The sequence below is a fragment of the Pogona vitticeps genome, chromosome 6 (genome assembly GCF_051106095.1).
Source record: "Pogona vitticeps strain Pit_001003342236 chromosome 6, PviZW2.1, whole genome shotgun sequence".
Classification (NCBI taxonomy): Eukaryota; Metazoa; Chordata; class Lepidosauria; order Squamata; family Agamidae; genus Pogona; species Pogona vitticeps.
In genome coordinates this window covers 105,352,090-105,369,300 of record NC_135788.1, presented here as the reverse complement: position 1 = coordinate 105,369,300, position 17,211 = coordinate 105,352,090, and the positions used below count along the sequence as shown (strand labels likewise).

Genomic DNA, 17,211 nt, shown 5'->3' with positions numbered 1-17,211 from the left:
GAAAACTATGGGAATAATGGAGGGCAGTCTTAAGATTAACTTCAAATAATTCTCCATCATTGAAGAAAATATTTCAAAAGCAATCTTACAGGGGGTTAATGATAAGTCATGACACTCAGCAGCTGCTTTCCCAACTGGCGTGTGACATGGAAGGCTTATTTTTAATCGTCTTATGGTTGCTACAGCTGTTTCCAGCCAAATGCAAGAGGGATAAGGTGATGTGCACCATGACTGATCTCTTCCAAATCCCGTACAAATATTGCAAACCAGGCGATGTAACCATTGGAGAAATTACTACACAGTTTGAGTGTTTATTTGATAAAATATCCTTCAGTGAACACCCTGAATCAAAATTTGTAAATGAACTCATGTAAGATGTGGAGGTGTGGGTCTCTCTCTCTCTCTCTCTCTCTCTTTGTAATCTTTATGATATAGATCAGGCCATATTAACAGGTTATCCTGTTAATTTCAACTGGTTTACTTTAAATTTGGATGCAGCTCCTTTATTTTCTTAAGTCTTTCAAATTGCTAATTCTGTTCCATTTTTATTCTTTTTTTATGTATTCTTGTATCACCTCGGGGGAATTATATTTGATTTCACAAAACACAAGAGCTCCTATTTTCTGTGTTTGTTAGGATACAGTTGTATATCCGCTTACCTGGGAATTGGCTCAAGAATATTTTCTCATGAATAGACATACATAGAATTGAGAGACATTGACTGAAGTCCAGTTGCATAACACAGTAAGTTGCATCCAGAATAGGACCATCACTTGAGCAGAACTTACAGAGATGTTGACTCACCAGATCCTATTCTGACTGTGAATCTGTTATAGTTGTGGCTTTGGGCATCATCCAGAATCCAAGTTTAGTTTAAATTTATTGCACTGATTATGTTATGTCATGTTTCTTTTTTGTCGCTTATTGTTGTGAGCCACCCAGAGTGACCATTGATCAGATGGTGTTATAGAAATTTAATAAGAATAAGAATAATAGAATACTTAAATGGGTAAACTTTTTGCTTTTTCAGCATTAGCATTTCCTACTACCTTCCCTGTATGTTATACTACAGAATCTGGGCTGATATCTATATTGGTAAATCCACAGTCTTCTCTTTTTTTGATAACTTTCTGTATCTGCTTTTAAATTAATGCACTCTTGTTTTTTTAATTGTTGGTGAAGGTTCAATCCAAAGTAGGAGTTGTGGATGCTTTCACTCCTCTATGTCTTCTATTTTATATGCTTTTCCAGTGATAACTAATGATAAGAAATAGTTGTTAAGGAAAAGAATTTTCAAAATATGTGAGTTATGAAATTGTAACACCTATTGATTAGAACCAGACAGGAAGAGAAACTAAGATTTACTGTCTGGTTGAAATCATCAAGGTTTTAAGTATGCTTGACTATGGCCAGTGCATCCTCATTCTGTACAGTATTTCAAACCAGGTAAAAGATTCAAGAGAGCCATAGCTTTTTATTTCATATTTCTTTAGAATCTACTGGGGGAAAGTAGAATAATAATAATTATGTGCTGTCACACAATTCTGATTTAAGATGACCCTTTTCAGGGTTTTCTAGGTAAAGAATACTCAGAGGTTCTTTGCCCATCCCTTCTTCTGGGGACACCCTGGGACTGTGTAGCTTGCCCATGACTACACAGGCTGTCTCTGCTCCCAGGATACACAGTGGGAATTGAACTCCCAACTTCTGGCTCCACAGCTGGGTACCTGAACCACTGAGCTATGCAGACAGTTTAAAGACTAGAAGACAAGACAATTAAGTTTTATAGGAAATGTATTTTCGTAAGTATATTTACCCTTTCTTGCTAACATAGGTATGCAATTAGACTACATGTTGAACATTATACTACTCTTTCTTTAGTGCTACACCAAAAAACTATCAACATGTCCTTGCATTGGTATTTGCTGTGAATGAGATTAATGAGAACCCAAAGATCTTACAAAATATCAGCATTGGATTCCAAATCTTTGATAGTTATTTAAGTGCAAGAATGACTCATCAAAATACTCTAAAGCTTCTGTCTGCCAACGAAAAAATAGTTCCCAACTTCAACTGTGACAAGCAAACAAATCTGAGAGCTGTCATCGGGGCTCTCGACTCAGACATTTCTCTGCAAATCGCTACTCTATTACACAGCTACAAGATCCCACAGGTAGAGTGAGTGAATGGGTCATGAAACACATTCACCTTTGATTCGGAAAGTTGGGGGCTCATGAAGAATTGGAGTGAAGAGGAGATAAATAACTGGGAACCAACATGGGAGATTGTTGAATTTTTAAGATAGATCAGCAGCTTGGCACACTTAGATATGGATCTCAGCAGCTTTGTGCTACTGTACAAACGACCCTTTGCATTAACTCAAATAGCATCATGTTAAATGAATCTATCTGGGTTAATCCAGCAGTTCAGACAAAATTTCAGTGTTCATCTAACTGTCATTCACGTCTCACGGTATCACTTGGAAAAAGTTCATCCTGCTGTGTGACAGGACCAGAACTGGCAACAAATTTCCACCACTACATCTCCAAAAGAGATTAATCTTCAGATTGGAGATGGGCAGGAATCAGAAAAATTGTGATTCGTTTTGATTTATGATTCATCAAGATCAACAAATCACGAATAACAAATTTACAGTTTTTTCTGACAAATCAATGAATCAATTTGTTGATTCATTTTTGCATTTGAAATTCTTTAAAAATGGACCCCACAAGCACATAGAGAGATCAAGATTGCAGAAAAGTTTCCCCCGAATCCCCTCTACAAACCATCCCAGTTTGGTGAAGTTTGGGTTTTGGATGTCCAAGTTATACACCCACAAAGAAGCCCCCATAGAAAATTCCCCCCCAGGCACTAGAGATACTAAAATACAGAGAAGCTTCTATTTTCTCATCTTTATAATCCCTCTAAGTTTGGTGAATATTGGGTTTCAGACATCCAACTTGCATGCCCACAAGGGTCCCCCTCAGGAATGTGTCCTTTAGCAGCTAGCTTGGGGAAACCCAATCTTCACCAAATTTTAAGGGATTGTAGAGGAGAGTCACAGGAAGCTTTTCTGAAATGTTGGTATCCCAAGGTTTCAGGGGGGTATTTTACTGGGGTGCCCTCTTTGTGGGTATATATCTCTGACATCTGAAAGCTAATCTTCGCCAAAATTGTAGAGAAGAGACAGAGGATGTTTCCTGGGTGTTCCTATGTACCTGGAGAGCTGTTTTATAGCCCAGGAAATTGATGAATTAAAAAATCACTAAAAATTCAATGATTCATATTCATCAGGACATTGATTTGTATGAATACAAATTGACGAATAAGCAATTTTTGAATGAATTTGATGATTTATTTTTTTTAATTGGTGCCTATCTATTTCAGATGGTGCAATCTGTAGAGAAAGTGCATGAACATATCAGCCCAGCCTTTTTTTTTCTGTATATGAAGTTGTGCTTTAAAAAGAGAGAAGAAGAATAAAATGACCTATCTGATTAGGAATTAATTGCAGAAAATATACCCATGATATACGCACACCAAGAAAGAAAAAGGGAAGGATCAAGGGGGATGAAGAGGGAAAGATGGGCGAAAGAGAGGAAAAGAGGTATAAAATAAAGACACAGATTGAAAAAACTTACATTTAAATTTATTTTAAGATAAAGGGCCTATTGCTCCTGCTGTAAGCTGAAGAGAGAGTTCATTAAAAGTAGCAGTGTGACAGTAAAGCTGAGAATGAGGTGAATATAAATAAAGTGCAGCCAATTTTCTTTAGTAGAGGAACAGAAAATGTCTTAAGCAACAGCAGAGTTGACAGTAGATTATTTCTATCTCTTCTAAGTATCTAAAGATTGTTTTTATTCCTGCCTAGCAATTTCATCTAATGTCAGTGGATAACAGGGATAAATAATGACACTTTAACATAAAATACATTTCCCTTGTTGCAAAAACAGATGGATTTATGTTTATTTTAGATTGCCCACAGCATTTTTGCACCAGAGGCGAATATTAAAAGACAACTTCCTTCCTTCTATCGGATGATTCCCAGTGAAGACATTCAATACAAAGGGCTTGTCCAGCTCCTTTTGCATTTCCAGTGGACATGGGTTGGGATAATCACAGCTGATGATGATAAAGGAGAAAAGTTTCTGCAGAGATTGCTGCCAGCGCTTTACCAAGATAAAATATGTACAGCCACAATTAGGAAAACACCATTGTTATCTGATATCTTAGAGAGACTTGACTCTCACGTGTCCATATGGGCCATGACCATTTCATTAGTTGACCTCAGTATCAAAGTATTTATTGTAAATGCTGATCCTCAGACCACGTCTTGCTTGAAATGGTTGATAGCCTATGCAATATTCGAAGGAATTGCAGAGGCATCTTTCGGTAAGGTGTGGATTATGTTGGCCTACTGGGATTTCTCCTCACAGAGCATGCAGAAGGATTTGGATACACATGTCTTCCATGGCATGCTGTCATTTGCAATTCATTCCCATGAACTGTTGGGTTTTTCAAAATTTCTTCAGAATCTAGATCTCAATTCCCCAGAAGATGGGTTTATCGGGACCTTCTGGAAAAAGGTTTTCAGCTGCTTGCTTGATTCAAATGATCATGAGGAGAGCAGTAATATTTGCACCGGCCAGGAGAAACTGGAGAACCTCCCTGGGACTCTTTTTGAAATGAGCATGACTAGCCAAAGCTACACTATATATAATGCAGTCTATGCCATAGCACATGCCTTACATAGGATGTTATCATTGACATCAGTACCAAAACCAATCATGGATAGAGGTAGACTGGATCTCTCCAAACTGCAACCCTGGCAGGTAATGTTTCAGAGCTAATCAGCTCTATTACCATGGCTGTTCTAGTATATGACTGATTGGTCGTCGTTTAGTCGTTTAGTCATGTCCGACTCTTCGTGACCCCATGGACCAGAGCACGTCAGGCCCTCCTATCTTCCACTGCCTCCCGTAGTTGTGTCAAATTCATGTTGGTTGCTTTGATGACACTGTCCAACCATCTCATTGGTAGGAGCGAGCAAATCTCTTACTTTCAATTTTGTGGCATTTCTCCCAATCCAACCTCTTTTGTCCTTATTTCACAGGGAGGGCGGTTACATTTGTGGAGGCATGCATAAAATTCTCTACATTTTTTTTCAGGCATTGCCTTAATGCACACATTGATTTATCCTTTTTGCACTTCTTTTCCATTAAATTAAGCTTAACTTTGTGTTTCTTTCGGTTGTGTACATCTGAGATATTCATATTTAAACTGTGCTCTTTTTTGGGTGCACATTTTATTTCTGCAAAATCCCCAGGGGTTCTTTCAAATTTGTAAATTACTGAAATAAGTTGCATTTTTTTCCTCACAAGGAATTTCTAGTGGTATAAAAGTGCTACTTTTGTTAAGATTGTTAAATCCAATGAATTTATTTTCCAAGTTATTCTAAATCTTGGTTTAGGGAAGTCTCAGAAACATTCCGGTTTCCTCAAAATACAGTTTGTTTTCTTAAATGTTTATCTTAAATATTTAGATAAATGAAAGTATATCTTAATCATATAGTCAGATGTATTTTAATGGCCAGCTGAATCCAAAAAAACAAACTGCAGCTACAATGGACATCCAAGCTTCTTTGTTGCAATTATTGAGTGTAAATAGCTATTTCCACATCTTGTTTTACTCTCCCTGAAAAGGATAGTTGTGTGGCAAAGGAAACAGAACCATGTTTTGCCTTCCTGAAAGATACTGCAGAGGAAAATAGTGTTTACTCTGAAATTCCACTTTTCTTTCATATATTGCAAAGGGCTCTAATCCTTTCCCTTATAGCAATAAAGAGGAAATGTTCGAGCAATCTTCAATCAAATTATCTTTGAAAAGAGGCATATGAAGAAGCCACCGTTTGTTTAAACAAGCCACCTCTTTTCCTGAATATTTGTCCCAATTGACAGGGCAGCCCTTTAAATGCCTACTCAGAAGTAAATTTCATTGTGTACAACATAATTTCCATAGCCTTTTTTAAGAATCTTACTCTTTTCAGTCTTGTTAATGTTACCTGCTTTCTAAATGTTGAAAGCATTGGAAAGAAAATGATAAGTGAACAAAACTTTTAATAGTAACAACGAATAGTTCTCAAAAAGTGCAAGAAGTAAATGCATGTTTACTTGGAGTCAAGATTTTGTTGGTTTGTTTAAACAATCCTTTGATTCTTCTCTGTCTCGTTCTCTTTTTTAAAAAATCATATACTGTAGTTTTGTCTGCTATCATTACAGCTTCACTCTTTCCTGAGCAGCATCTCATTTAACAACAGTGCTGGAGACTTGGTATCTTTTGATGAAAATGGCGAATTAGCCGCTGGATTGGATATCATCAACTGGATAATTTTCCCAAACCTGTCCTTCTTCCGCGTGAAAGTGGGTGAGATAGACTCCAGGACTTCATTGGGTGAAGAATTCACTATTAATATGGAGGCCATCACATGGCATGGGATGTTTAATCAGGTAGAATCCAGATTGAAGTATGACTGAAAATTTAAATTGGGGTTCTTCCAGTGATGAATCTCAAAATTACTCAAGGTAGTTTGTCAACGTAACTGAGGTACAATGCAAGTATATAGTTCATTTACCTTCTACCATGTTGGTGCATTCTGAACAGTATAATCACACTATCATTCAGTGAAAGCAGAATTTTAAAAAACATCCAGTTTATGAATGGGGGTGATTGTATTTCTATAACCATAATTCAAAATGTCAGGAAATGACTCAGTATTCCTGCACAATATCATTCCCATGCTCCCAAGGGAAGTCTGAATGTTGGCAACACCCGTGTCAGCAGTCAAGAAGGTCTACAGGATCCCCTCTTGTGCTCACTAACATTCACAAAGAGACACCAAGCAAGGGAAAATCCCAGAAGCTGATTTCTTTCTTCATCAGGTAAAGCACTTCTCACTCAAACACAAAACAGTTGTCAAGGATGTTTTTCAAAAAGTTCTCTAGATATCTACTTCCATGAGATTTCTTGAGGAGAGGGCTTTGCATAACCAATTTTCTCTGTAAGAAGAAAAGACTGCCGAAAAACTAACCATCATATAAATATTTGGGCAGCATACACCTGTTCCTTTCATTTGTATTGTCTCAATGAACATACGGCCTTTTCATGATTTTATCAGATTACTCTGGTACTTATCTAGGATTGCTGGGAAGAATGTGAACAGATGTGATAATAGCTCACTGGTGTTTAGATTCACAGAGTTATATTGTGGAGAGGAGCAGGGCCAGAGACTATACAGGATTTCTGCACCATGGTCTCATCTGTGTATTTTCTAGAGTGAACATACACACTCATACACACACATTGTATTTTGTACAGGCTTCTCTGGTCACTTCAAGGCCAAGTAGATTTTTTGTGTGTTTGTTTTTTGGCCTATTTCCACATTATGTTGAGGCTCTTTCTGTATATTCGACACTAAAGTAGCTGGGATTCAGAGATTTTGTTGTTCTATGCTGGCGTAACGCAATGTCTAATCAGTCATTTGTAAAGTTTCAGTATCAGTTTTAGGATAAAGCAGTTCAATTTTGTTCTGAGGTGAATTTGGCCATATTTGACAGGTTTGAAGGGAGGAACGATGGCAAGGGATACATTTAGTAAGAAGCTACAGACCTCTTTCTGATGATTGGTCATTTCTGAGTCGTACAGCTCATAGCTCTGGGATGGTTTGGCAGGATAGAGACATCTTTGGGCCTTTTCATTCACTAGCTCAGAGTGATTGGCAAAGCTCTCCTACACCAAAAATGGTGGTGGGTGGTATATGGTTATGACATACCAGGCTAAGGAGGTCTTGCCCAGGAGTTTTCCAGAAGAATTATAACACAGTGTAAGTAGCAGATCTCCTCACAGTTGCCTTTCACTGCTCTAGTTAAAGAAAGTTATCCTTAGTTAAATCCATTATACATGCCACATTTCTTTGCCTCCTCTGTCTGCAAAAGCTAACTGTAAGATCCCGTAAACTGTACAAGTATAAGCTCTAGGCAGACAAAGTTGGATAATGCATGGCATTTGAAAGCAAAGATGCTGGGAATGGTGGTGATTCCCTTTCTGTATGTTGATTGCACCCATTTATTTCCAGCTTCTATTTTACCATTTGTTCAATTGTTATAATTCCATGGTGGATTATTATTCTCCTTCGTCTTGAATACTGTAGGTGCTCCCTCTAGCTCTGTGTAATGATCGATGCCACCCAGGTTACCACAAAAGGAAGAAGGAAGGGAAGCCATTTTGTTGCTATGATTGTGTTCCATGCCCAGATGGGGAGATTTCAAACCAGAGAGGTAGGATATGTGAACTATTTAAGCCAGTGCCAAGTGTAGGGCAGCTAATGTTTCAGGATTCAGATACATGGGCTAGTGCATGTAGAGCAGAAGTGTGTGATCACATGGTAATGGCAGAGCAGAGATCAGTAGCTTATGGCCCTTCAGCTTACAACTCCCCTTAAATCCACCCAGCATAGCTAATGTGCAATATAACAGGAGTCAACATTCAACAAGATCTGGAGGGCCACTTGTTGCCAGCCAGTGTGATAGAGGTATGTCATGTTTCAGAGTTTTGAATTTCTGGTAAAAATTCTGTTTTTGATATACAGCAGAAATATAGAGATTTACAGAGAAGAATAACTTCACATTCCTCAGATAGTCCACCCCTTTCTCATTAACTGGCACTTAAGATCTCAGTAATTCACTTTAAGACATTAGTAATAGAAAGAATAAAAATGTTTCATTACTTACAACTGGGAATAGATAACAACAAACTAAAGAACCAGCTGACAACCTAATGTTTCAACAGGCAAAAGAGAGGCAAAGGCACAGTCAGCAGAGAGGCGGGGCTCTCTTTGAATTCTGAAGCAGGAAGAAATGATTGGTTAGTGCTGGATAGATTGACAGATTGAGTGAAGATGAATCAAGATGAATGAAGTCAGGATTCACTTCACTAGGCAGGGCCTAGTAGAAGATAGGCTGACGGCAGAACAACACAGACCAAAAAATAGATCCGTTCGCCTCTTTGATTTCAGGGTATTTATGTCAGAAGAAAAAGAGGACTCCAGCAATGAGTTGTAATCTCATTTGTTTTATGTTTCAGACATGGACCATTGCTTCAGGTGTCCTGAAGATCACTATTCAAGCCAGAATCATGAACAATGTCTCCTCAAAGTTTTAAATTTCCTGTCCTTCACAGGATATTTAGGGATTACCTTGGTTTCCCTGGCTTTGGCTTTTGCTTTGATCACAGTTTTGGTTTTAGTCATATTTTTCAAAAACCAGAACACTCCCATTGTCAAAGCCAATAATCGGGACCTCACCTACTTTCTCCTTATCTGTCTTCTGTTCTGCTTCCTTTCTGCATTGCTGTTTATTGGTCAGCCACAAGAGGTGACATGTCTCCTCCGACAAACTACCTTTGGCATAATTTTCTCATTGGCTGTGTCATGCATATTAGCAAAAACCATCACTGTTGTTCTGGCTTTCATAGCCACTGAGCCAGGATCCAGAATAAGGAAATGGCTGGGGAAAAGACTAGCAAGCTATATTGTTTTTTCCTGCTTCCTCATTCAAGCTGCTATTTGTATCAAGTGGCTCAGTACTGCTCCTCCATTTCTACATTTTGACATGCACTCTCTAGCTGGAGAAATTATAGTAGAGTGCAATGAAGGGTCAGTCACAATGTTTTACTGTGTTATTGGGTATGTGGGATTTCTAGCCACTGTGTCCTTCACGGCTGCTTTCTTAGCCAGGAAACTGCCAGAGAGTTTTAATGAAGCTAAGTTTATCACTTTCAGCATGCTAGTGTTCTGCTCTGTTTGGGTGATGTTTGTTCCAACCTACCTGAGCTCTAAAGGAAAATATATGGTTGCTGTCGAGGTATTTTCTATCTTGACTTCCAGTGCAGGACTGTTGGGTTGCATTTTTATCCCCAAGTGCTATATTATTATCCTGAGGCCTGAGCTAAACAGGAAGGAACTTCTAAAAACCAAATTGTAGTAATACAATAGTTTAAAGCAGTGGTCTCCAACCTTGGGCCTCCAGATGTTCTTGAACTACAACTCCCAGAAGCCTTCACCATCACCTCTGCTGGCCAGGATTTCTGGGAGTTGAAGTCCAAGAACATCTGGAGGCCCAAGGTTGGGGACCACTGGTTTAAAGGATGCTTGTTGTAATTGTTGTTGTTTAGTCATTTAGTCGTGTCCGACTCTTTGTGACCCCCATGGACCAGAGCACGCCAGGTCCTCCTGTCTTCCACTGCCTCCCAGAGTTTGGGCAAATTCATGTTGGTCGCTTCAATGACACTGTCCAACCATCTCGTCCTCGGTCGTCCCCTTCTCCTCTTGCCTTCACACTTTCCCAACATCAGCGTCTTTTCCAGGGAGTCTTCTCTTCTCATGAATGAAGGTGTGTACCTTGAGCTAAGCTGGAAAATGCATTTAACTAATCTAGTAAAAGAAGGTTTGCCTTTACCCAATGTCATCCCTTATGATGTTAAAAATAACTCTGTCGATTCAAAGTGCTGGTTTTAACCCATAAAACCCTAAATGGCCTGAGTCAAACCTTTCTTAAAGACCATGTCTCGCATTATGAGCTGGCTCAGGTGTTAAGGTATCAGAAGAGGCTTTTTTTTCTTGGTCCCAGCACCTTCACATGTGTGTCTGATAAGGATAAAGGAGAGAGCCTTCTCTGTTGCTGCTCTCAGACTTTGGAACTCTCTCCCACAGGAGGCCAGGCTGGCTCTATCTTTGCTGTCCTTCTGAAAGCAGGCCATGACCCTTCTTTTCCCTCAGTAATTAGCTACCTGTGTCTGATTTCTTTCTTTCTTTTTTTAAAGATGGGTTGTTATGCGTTACTGCTTTGACTGCTTTTTAGTACTAGCTGTGTTTTCCATTTTTGCATTTTCCATTTCGCAGAGTGGCATTTTTAAAAATACATTTGTATACTTACTTTTCTTAGCTTTAATATTGCCTTTTATTGATGTAAGATGCCTCTTTACTAGAGATGGGGATGAATAAAAAAAATGGAAATTTGTTGTGATTTATGATTCATCAAGGTTAATGAATCAACAAATACGAATTTATGAATATTCTCCGAAGAATTGACAAATGGCTTCATCAATTCATATTCACTTTAAAATGCTATAAAACTGCCCCCTAGCACAAAGATGCACTGAATTTGCAGGGAAGCTTTCTCAGATGGTTTTCTACAAGTCCAGGAAGTTTGGTGAATATTGGATAATGTACCCCTGAGTTGTATAGTCACAAGTAGGACACTCCCAGGAAAGTTCCCCCAGGTACTTAGAGAATTCTAAATTACACAGATGCTTCCTATGTCTTTCCCCAACATGCCTGCCAAGTTTGGTGAAGATTCGGTGTTGGACATCTGAGTTATACACCCACAAATTGGGAGACACACACACCAGCACAGAAGCAGATGGCATTAAGGGTGTTTGATTTGACCCCAGCAGAATGAAAGATCTTTGGCACTGAGGTAGCTTGGTTTGTGTCTGGCAGGCACACAAAGGCATGAGGCATTGAGGTAGAGTTTGTCTTCAGCGGTATCACTTTTGGCAGTGAAATAGAGTTTGCCCCATCGGGCACTGAGGCATTTCAAAGTTTCCCTCCCCTGATTACATCATAAAAGAAATTGAGCTATACATGGGTGGAATGCTAGACACTTGAATTGGTTTCAGATTGGGAAGGGAAAGCCAGCGGAGCCAGAAGATCACTTTGGTCCCTTTCCCCCTCTCTCTATGCTGCTGCCAGGCATAGAAAGAGGGGGAAAGCCCGATCCAAGCCATCAACCACCCCCACTCCCTTTGCAAAGGCAGTGGAGCCGGGCTGGGAGACACTACGCCTTTGTTGTAAATGTGTGATGGGGAAGTTACAGCTACCTGTATTTCCACAATCATACTGGCTAAGCAAACAAGAGAAGCCTTATCCTAAATACTAATCTAAATTAAAACATGAAATAGAGAACAGACATTTGGAAAGAAATGTGCCACAAATCTGAAGCTGATTGACACACAAATTCCAATTGCCTTCCCCATGTTTTTAAGGGGGGGGGTTACAATCTAATGTATGACGCATGAAACCACTGACTTGTAATTCCACTGCCTTTCTTGAATCATGTCTGTGCCAGTTATTTCCATTTTTATATTAACAAAAAGCTAACCAACACTCTCATTATCTGGAAGCTGGTGATGATAACTGCTTAAACCACAGACACCCAAAACCCTTCTTTTCCTCACCCCCTCCCCATTTGTAGCTTAAAGGTAGAGGTTGGCTGTGGGAAACATAGGCTTTCATTCTTAAAAATTGTGTATGGCTATGTAGAGGAGAGATTGAATTGAGTACAAGACATCAGTGCTGCTTAGCTTACAAATATCCTTACTGTGCTACTGAGACAGGCTTCCTATATTAATCCAAGCAGGAGCTACATTACACCATTCAAGCTATAAGCTACTGACCTTTTATGTAATTTAAGCCATTTATTCACTATGCACACTTAGTTGATTCTTGATGCAGAGTTGTTATGGCAAGTGTTTAAAAAATTATAGTCATTTTAAAAAAAAAGAAAATAGGGAGCTTCTGTCATATGTGGTGGACGTGCAATAGGAGCAAGGACTTTTGGAAAATGATCCATGAAATGATAGAGAAAAATTTAGGGGTTAAAATTGCTTTCACAGCAGAAATCTTCTTATTGACTATATTACCAACTACACTCGAAAAAAAAACAAGACCTACTTGACCTTACACCTGATAATGGCAGCTGGAATTATATATGCCAGTAAGTGGAAGACTACAAAGGTACTGACAAAGAAGGAATTTATTGAGAAGATTTTGGAATTACAGTGGACCCTTGACTTACAGACGGCTTGACTTACAGACTTTTTGAGTTACAGACTTCTCTGGCCGCAAAATTTAGGTTTGACTTGCAGACTGAGATTTGACTTACAGACCAGAAAAAAACCAAAATGGAACAAAAACGGCCTGTTACGGGATTAATCGGTTTTCAATGCACTGTAGGTCAATGGAGACTTGACTTACAGACTTTTTGACTTGAGAACCGCCTTCCAATACGGATTAAGTTCTCAAGTCAAGACCCCACTGTAGCAGAAATGGATATTTTGGCAGATACACTAAATGACAGGCTGGATAATAATAAATGGGAACCTCTTCATATCTGGATGAAATCTACATCAATTTAAGTAGAATAGATTAGATTAATACTATATTAGAGAGTGTGACAAGATGGAGATCTGCGCATGCGTCGACGAAGCTAGACGCCTTTACATCGCCCTCCAGGAAACTTACAGATAAAACTATAATACAACCAAACAATTGAAAGATAAGCCTGAAGGAACTTTTGAGGAGGTTCCGGAAACTCAGCTACAAACTTTCCCTTGACTTGGTGAGTTTTTCCTTGCTAATTACAAGCAATAATACTCTCCGTGAAAACAACAAAACAACATAACAAGCATAATGGCGACAAAACGTGAAGTTAAAGAACTGTCGGAGTTGATAACTAATATGGAGAAAAATATTAGACAAGACCTAAAAGCGCTTCAATCTAAGTTTGGGCAATTAGTGGAAGAGGTTAAAACAGCAAGGTCAGCTGCAGATAATGCTGTGAAAAAAAGCGAAAACAACGAGAAAGAAATACAGCAATTAAAAAAAAGGCTGGCTATATTATCAGACCGCCAAAGGCGAAGGAATTTAAGACTTTCAGGAGTAACAGAAGACATTGCTGCAGGAGACCTTGGGAAGACTGTAATTGCTTTTTTTCAGGAACATGGCATAAATATAACAGATGAGGACCTTGAACGCACTCACCGATCTCTGAAACCGAAACCAAAGCCTGGAGCCAGGCCTAGAGACATTATAATAGCTTTTTCAAGAGAGAAAACGCAGAATTATGTTTGGAACAAACTCAGGAAAATTAAAGACTTACAACTTCAGGGACAGAAGATATTTCCTCGCCCTGACTTATCACCAGAAACCATGAATGAAAGAAGACTTATGAAACCCTTTGCACAGAAGTTGCATGAGAATGGTGTTTTATTTTCCTGGGGTTATCCAGCCAATATTTTAATTTTTAAAGATGGAAAACTCTTGAAAGCTAGCAACCCAGCAGAGGCGGAGAAGTTACTATACAGACTTAACATACAACGTACTACTCAGGAGGCCGAAGAAGAGAAGGAGGGAGGAGAAGAAGAAGAAGAAGAAGATTGAGGGAATTTATATGTGACTGTAAATATGAATAAGCTTCCTTCAGGAATGTAAAATCTATACCACGTGAAAATAGTTTTTTTTTGTTTTGGTTAGTGTTGGTTGAAAAGAATGAAATTTTTTGGGGGGGGAGTATGTGGGTAGACAGATCTCCACGTATAGAGACGAAAATGGGGGGATATAGAATCCTTACCCAACTCCTTGGGAAGGGGTTATTTTTGGGCTATGGGGAAGGGAAAGACCATCAAAAAATAGTAAATAATAGGGGCACACCAGGGGGAGTTGAGATAGACAAAAAATGGGGAGGATAATTAAAGTACTCTCCTTAAATGTGAATGGTTTGGCCTCAGATCTGAAACGTTATAGATTAAATAAGATGATAAAGGATCAAGGGGTTGATATTCTGTGTCTGCAGGAAACGCATAAGAGTAAGAGAGACGTAAGACCTTTGATGAAGTCTACTGACTGGAGTTTGCAGATAGAGTCAAGGGGAACAAACAAAGCAAGGGGTGTGGCCATTCTCTTGCACTCTAGAATGAATATAGATGTTTTGGAACAATGTAAAGATAGAGATGGAAGATTTATTTTTGTGAAATTCAGGATGAATGGAAAGAAGTATACTTTGGCATGTATTTATGCACCTAACAAAGGACAAACCCTATTTTTGAACCGAACCTTTCAAAGATTGCAGTCATTTTATGAAGGAGACTTGTTAATTGCAGGGGATTTGAATAATGATATTAGGGAAAATAAGAAAGTAAACTTAAAAAAATGGAAACTTAAAGAGGTATTTAGTCTCCTGCAGGATGAAAAGCATCCTACCTTTTTCTCAAAAAGGTATAAAAAGTTTTCCTGTATTGATCATATCTTAGTGAAAGAAACTAACGATATGGAAGTTAATAGAGTGGAAACAGGAGCTATATGGATTTCAGATCACGCACCATTACTTGTTGAGATTGGTTTGGAGGAGGAACAGAAAGTTAGAAGGTGGAGGTTTAACTCTAGGATATTTTTGCAACAAAAGGATAGAGAGGATTTAATAAGAGGGATACAAAAATATTTTAAAGAAAATAAAGGATCTGCGGAGGAAGATATAATTTGGGATGCTGCAAAGGCAGTAATCAGGGGAATATGTATTTCTAAAGAAATTCATTTTAGAAGAAAGGTGAATTTTAAAAGGGAACAAAAACTAAAGGAGATAGTTGAATTACAAAGAAGATTACAGGTGAAGTTTGAAAGACAAATACAGGAACAGTTGAATAGGGTGAAAGATGAGTTGCAAGAGTTAGATAATTTGTTTTTGTGGAAAAAAGATTTATTGGTGAGGAATGAGTATCAGAGAATAAATATAAACTCGATGAAAAGATTGGCAAACTATTTGAAGAAAAGAAAGGAAAAACAAAAGATAGGGTGCATGAAAAATGAAACGGGAAGTAAGGTGTTTAAAGACAAACAAATAAGGGAGATCTTTGAAGATTTTTATAGTAAGTTATTTAAAGTAAATGAAGAGAAACAATTTGAAGAAGCTATTGTGAACAAAATTAAGAAACAAGATTTAGCAATTTTAAATGAAGAAATCACACAACAAGAAATCTTGACAGTTATTAAAAATTTAAAAAGTAGGAAATCACCAGGCTTAGATGGTTTTACATCAGAATTTTATAAAATGGTGGGGCCTTTAATAGTTCCAGAAATGCAGAGTTTGTTTAACAAGATAATGAAGGGAGGGAGAGCCCCTGAATCATGGAGGAAAACAGAAATCATGATAATCTTGAAACAATCGAGAGACCCGACGGACCCCAACTCTTATAGGCCTATTAGTTTAACAAACCAGGATTATAAAATTTTTGCAAAAATTTTAGCAAATAGATTAGAGAAAACACTCCCAAGATTAATAGGAGAGGATCAATATGGTTTTGTTAAAGGGAGATATATTGGACACCCTATAAGGAATGTGATTAATACTCTACATCACGGAAACAGTGAAGGAAGATTTGCCCTTTTAAAATTAGATGTATATAAGGCATTTGACACTCTAAGTCATGGGTATTTATTTCAAGTACTAAGTAAATTTGGATTTGACGGTCCCTTTTTGATAGCATTAAAAGAAATTTATAGAGAAGGGAAGGCAATGATTAAAGTTAATGATAATTATACAAAAGAAATTTTGCTCCAGAGAGGAGTGAAGCAGGGATGTCCCTTATCCCCAATGCTGTTTGTGTTATCTATGGAACCCTTAGCCGAAAAAATTAGAAGTAGTAGTAAAATAAGAGGATATACAGTAGGGAAAGAGGTAATTAAATTAAATCTGTATGCGGATGATATAATATTGGTGTTACAAAATCCTCTTGATGCAATAAGAGAACTACTGATAATTTTAGAAGAGTTTAAAGAATATTCAGGTTTAGGAGTAAATATTTCGAAATCAGAAATAATGTTTAAAAGGATAGATTTAAAGGAACAAAAAGAAATAGCAAAGCTGACAGGTATGAAATTAGGAATTAGGAGATTAAAGTATTTAGGTATAACAATAACAAAAAGTATTAAAAATTTGATGGGAACTAATTATAAAATAACTTGGAGAAGGATACAGGAAAAACTAAACGAATGGGATAATAGATATATAAGTATTTTAGGGAAAATAAGGGCAATAAAAATGTTTATAATACCAAAGATGTTATATCTATTTCAGGTACTCCCGGAGTACATCCCTAAAAAACAATTAGCTGTATGGGACCAAGAATTAAAAAATTGGGTTTTTGGGAAGAAGAAAGCTAGAATAGTAAAGAGGGTAATATATTCACCACAGGAAGATTTAGGGTGGGGTCTCCCACATTTGGAAAGCTATTACGAAGCTTTTCAAATTAAAATGCTATTGGAATTAGATGGGAAAAGTGTGGAGAAATGGGTAAGATGGGAGGATACAATAAATAAAGAAG

General features: G+C 38.0%; 1 protein-coding gene across 1 annotated transcript; it reads left to right on the top strand.

Annotated features, from left to right (window-relative positions):
• Window positions 1–227: 227 nt before the first annotated feature.
• Window positions 228–13,180, top strand: LOC140708263 (vomeronasal type-2 receptor 26-like). Its single transcript, XM_073003644.2, has 6 exons — window positions 228–370; window positions 1,882–2,173; window positions 3,975–4,832; window positions 6,279–6,506; window positions 8,207–8,333; window positions 9,139–13,180. Exons 1-6 carry the CDS (start codon window positions 228–230, stop codon window positions 10,035–10,037), a joined length of 2,547 nt encoding a protein of 848 aa, XP_072859745.2. The 3' UTR covers window positions 10,038–13,180.
• The last annotated feature ends 4,031 nt before the right edge of the window (window positions 13,181–17,211 follow it).

Excerpts from the sequence above, each read along its gene's own strand:
- LOC140708263 (XM_073003644.2), top strand. The coding sequence starts at position 228 with ATGACTGATCTCTTCCAAATCCCGTACAAATATTGCAAACCAGGCGAT. Across the intron at positions 371-1,881 it reads AAATTTGTAAATGAACTCAT|TGCTACACCAAAAAACTATC; the intron begins GTAAGATGTGGA and ends CTCTTTCTTTAG. Across the intron at positions 8,334-9,138 it reads GGAGATTTCAAACCAGAGAG|ACATGGACCATTGCTTCAGG; the intron begins GTAGGATATGTG and ends TTTATGTTTCAG.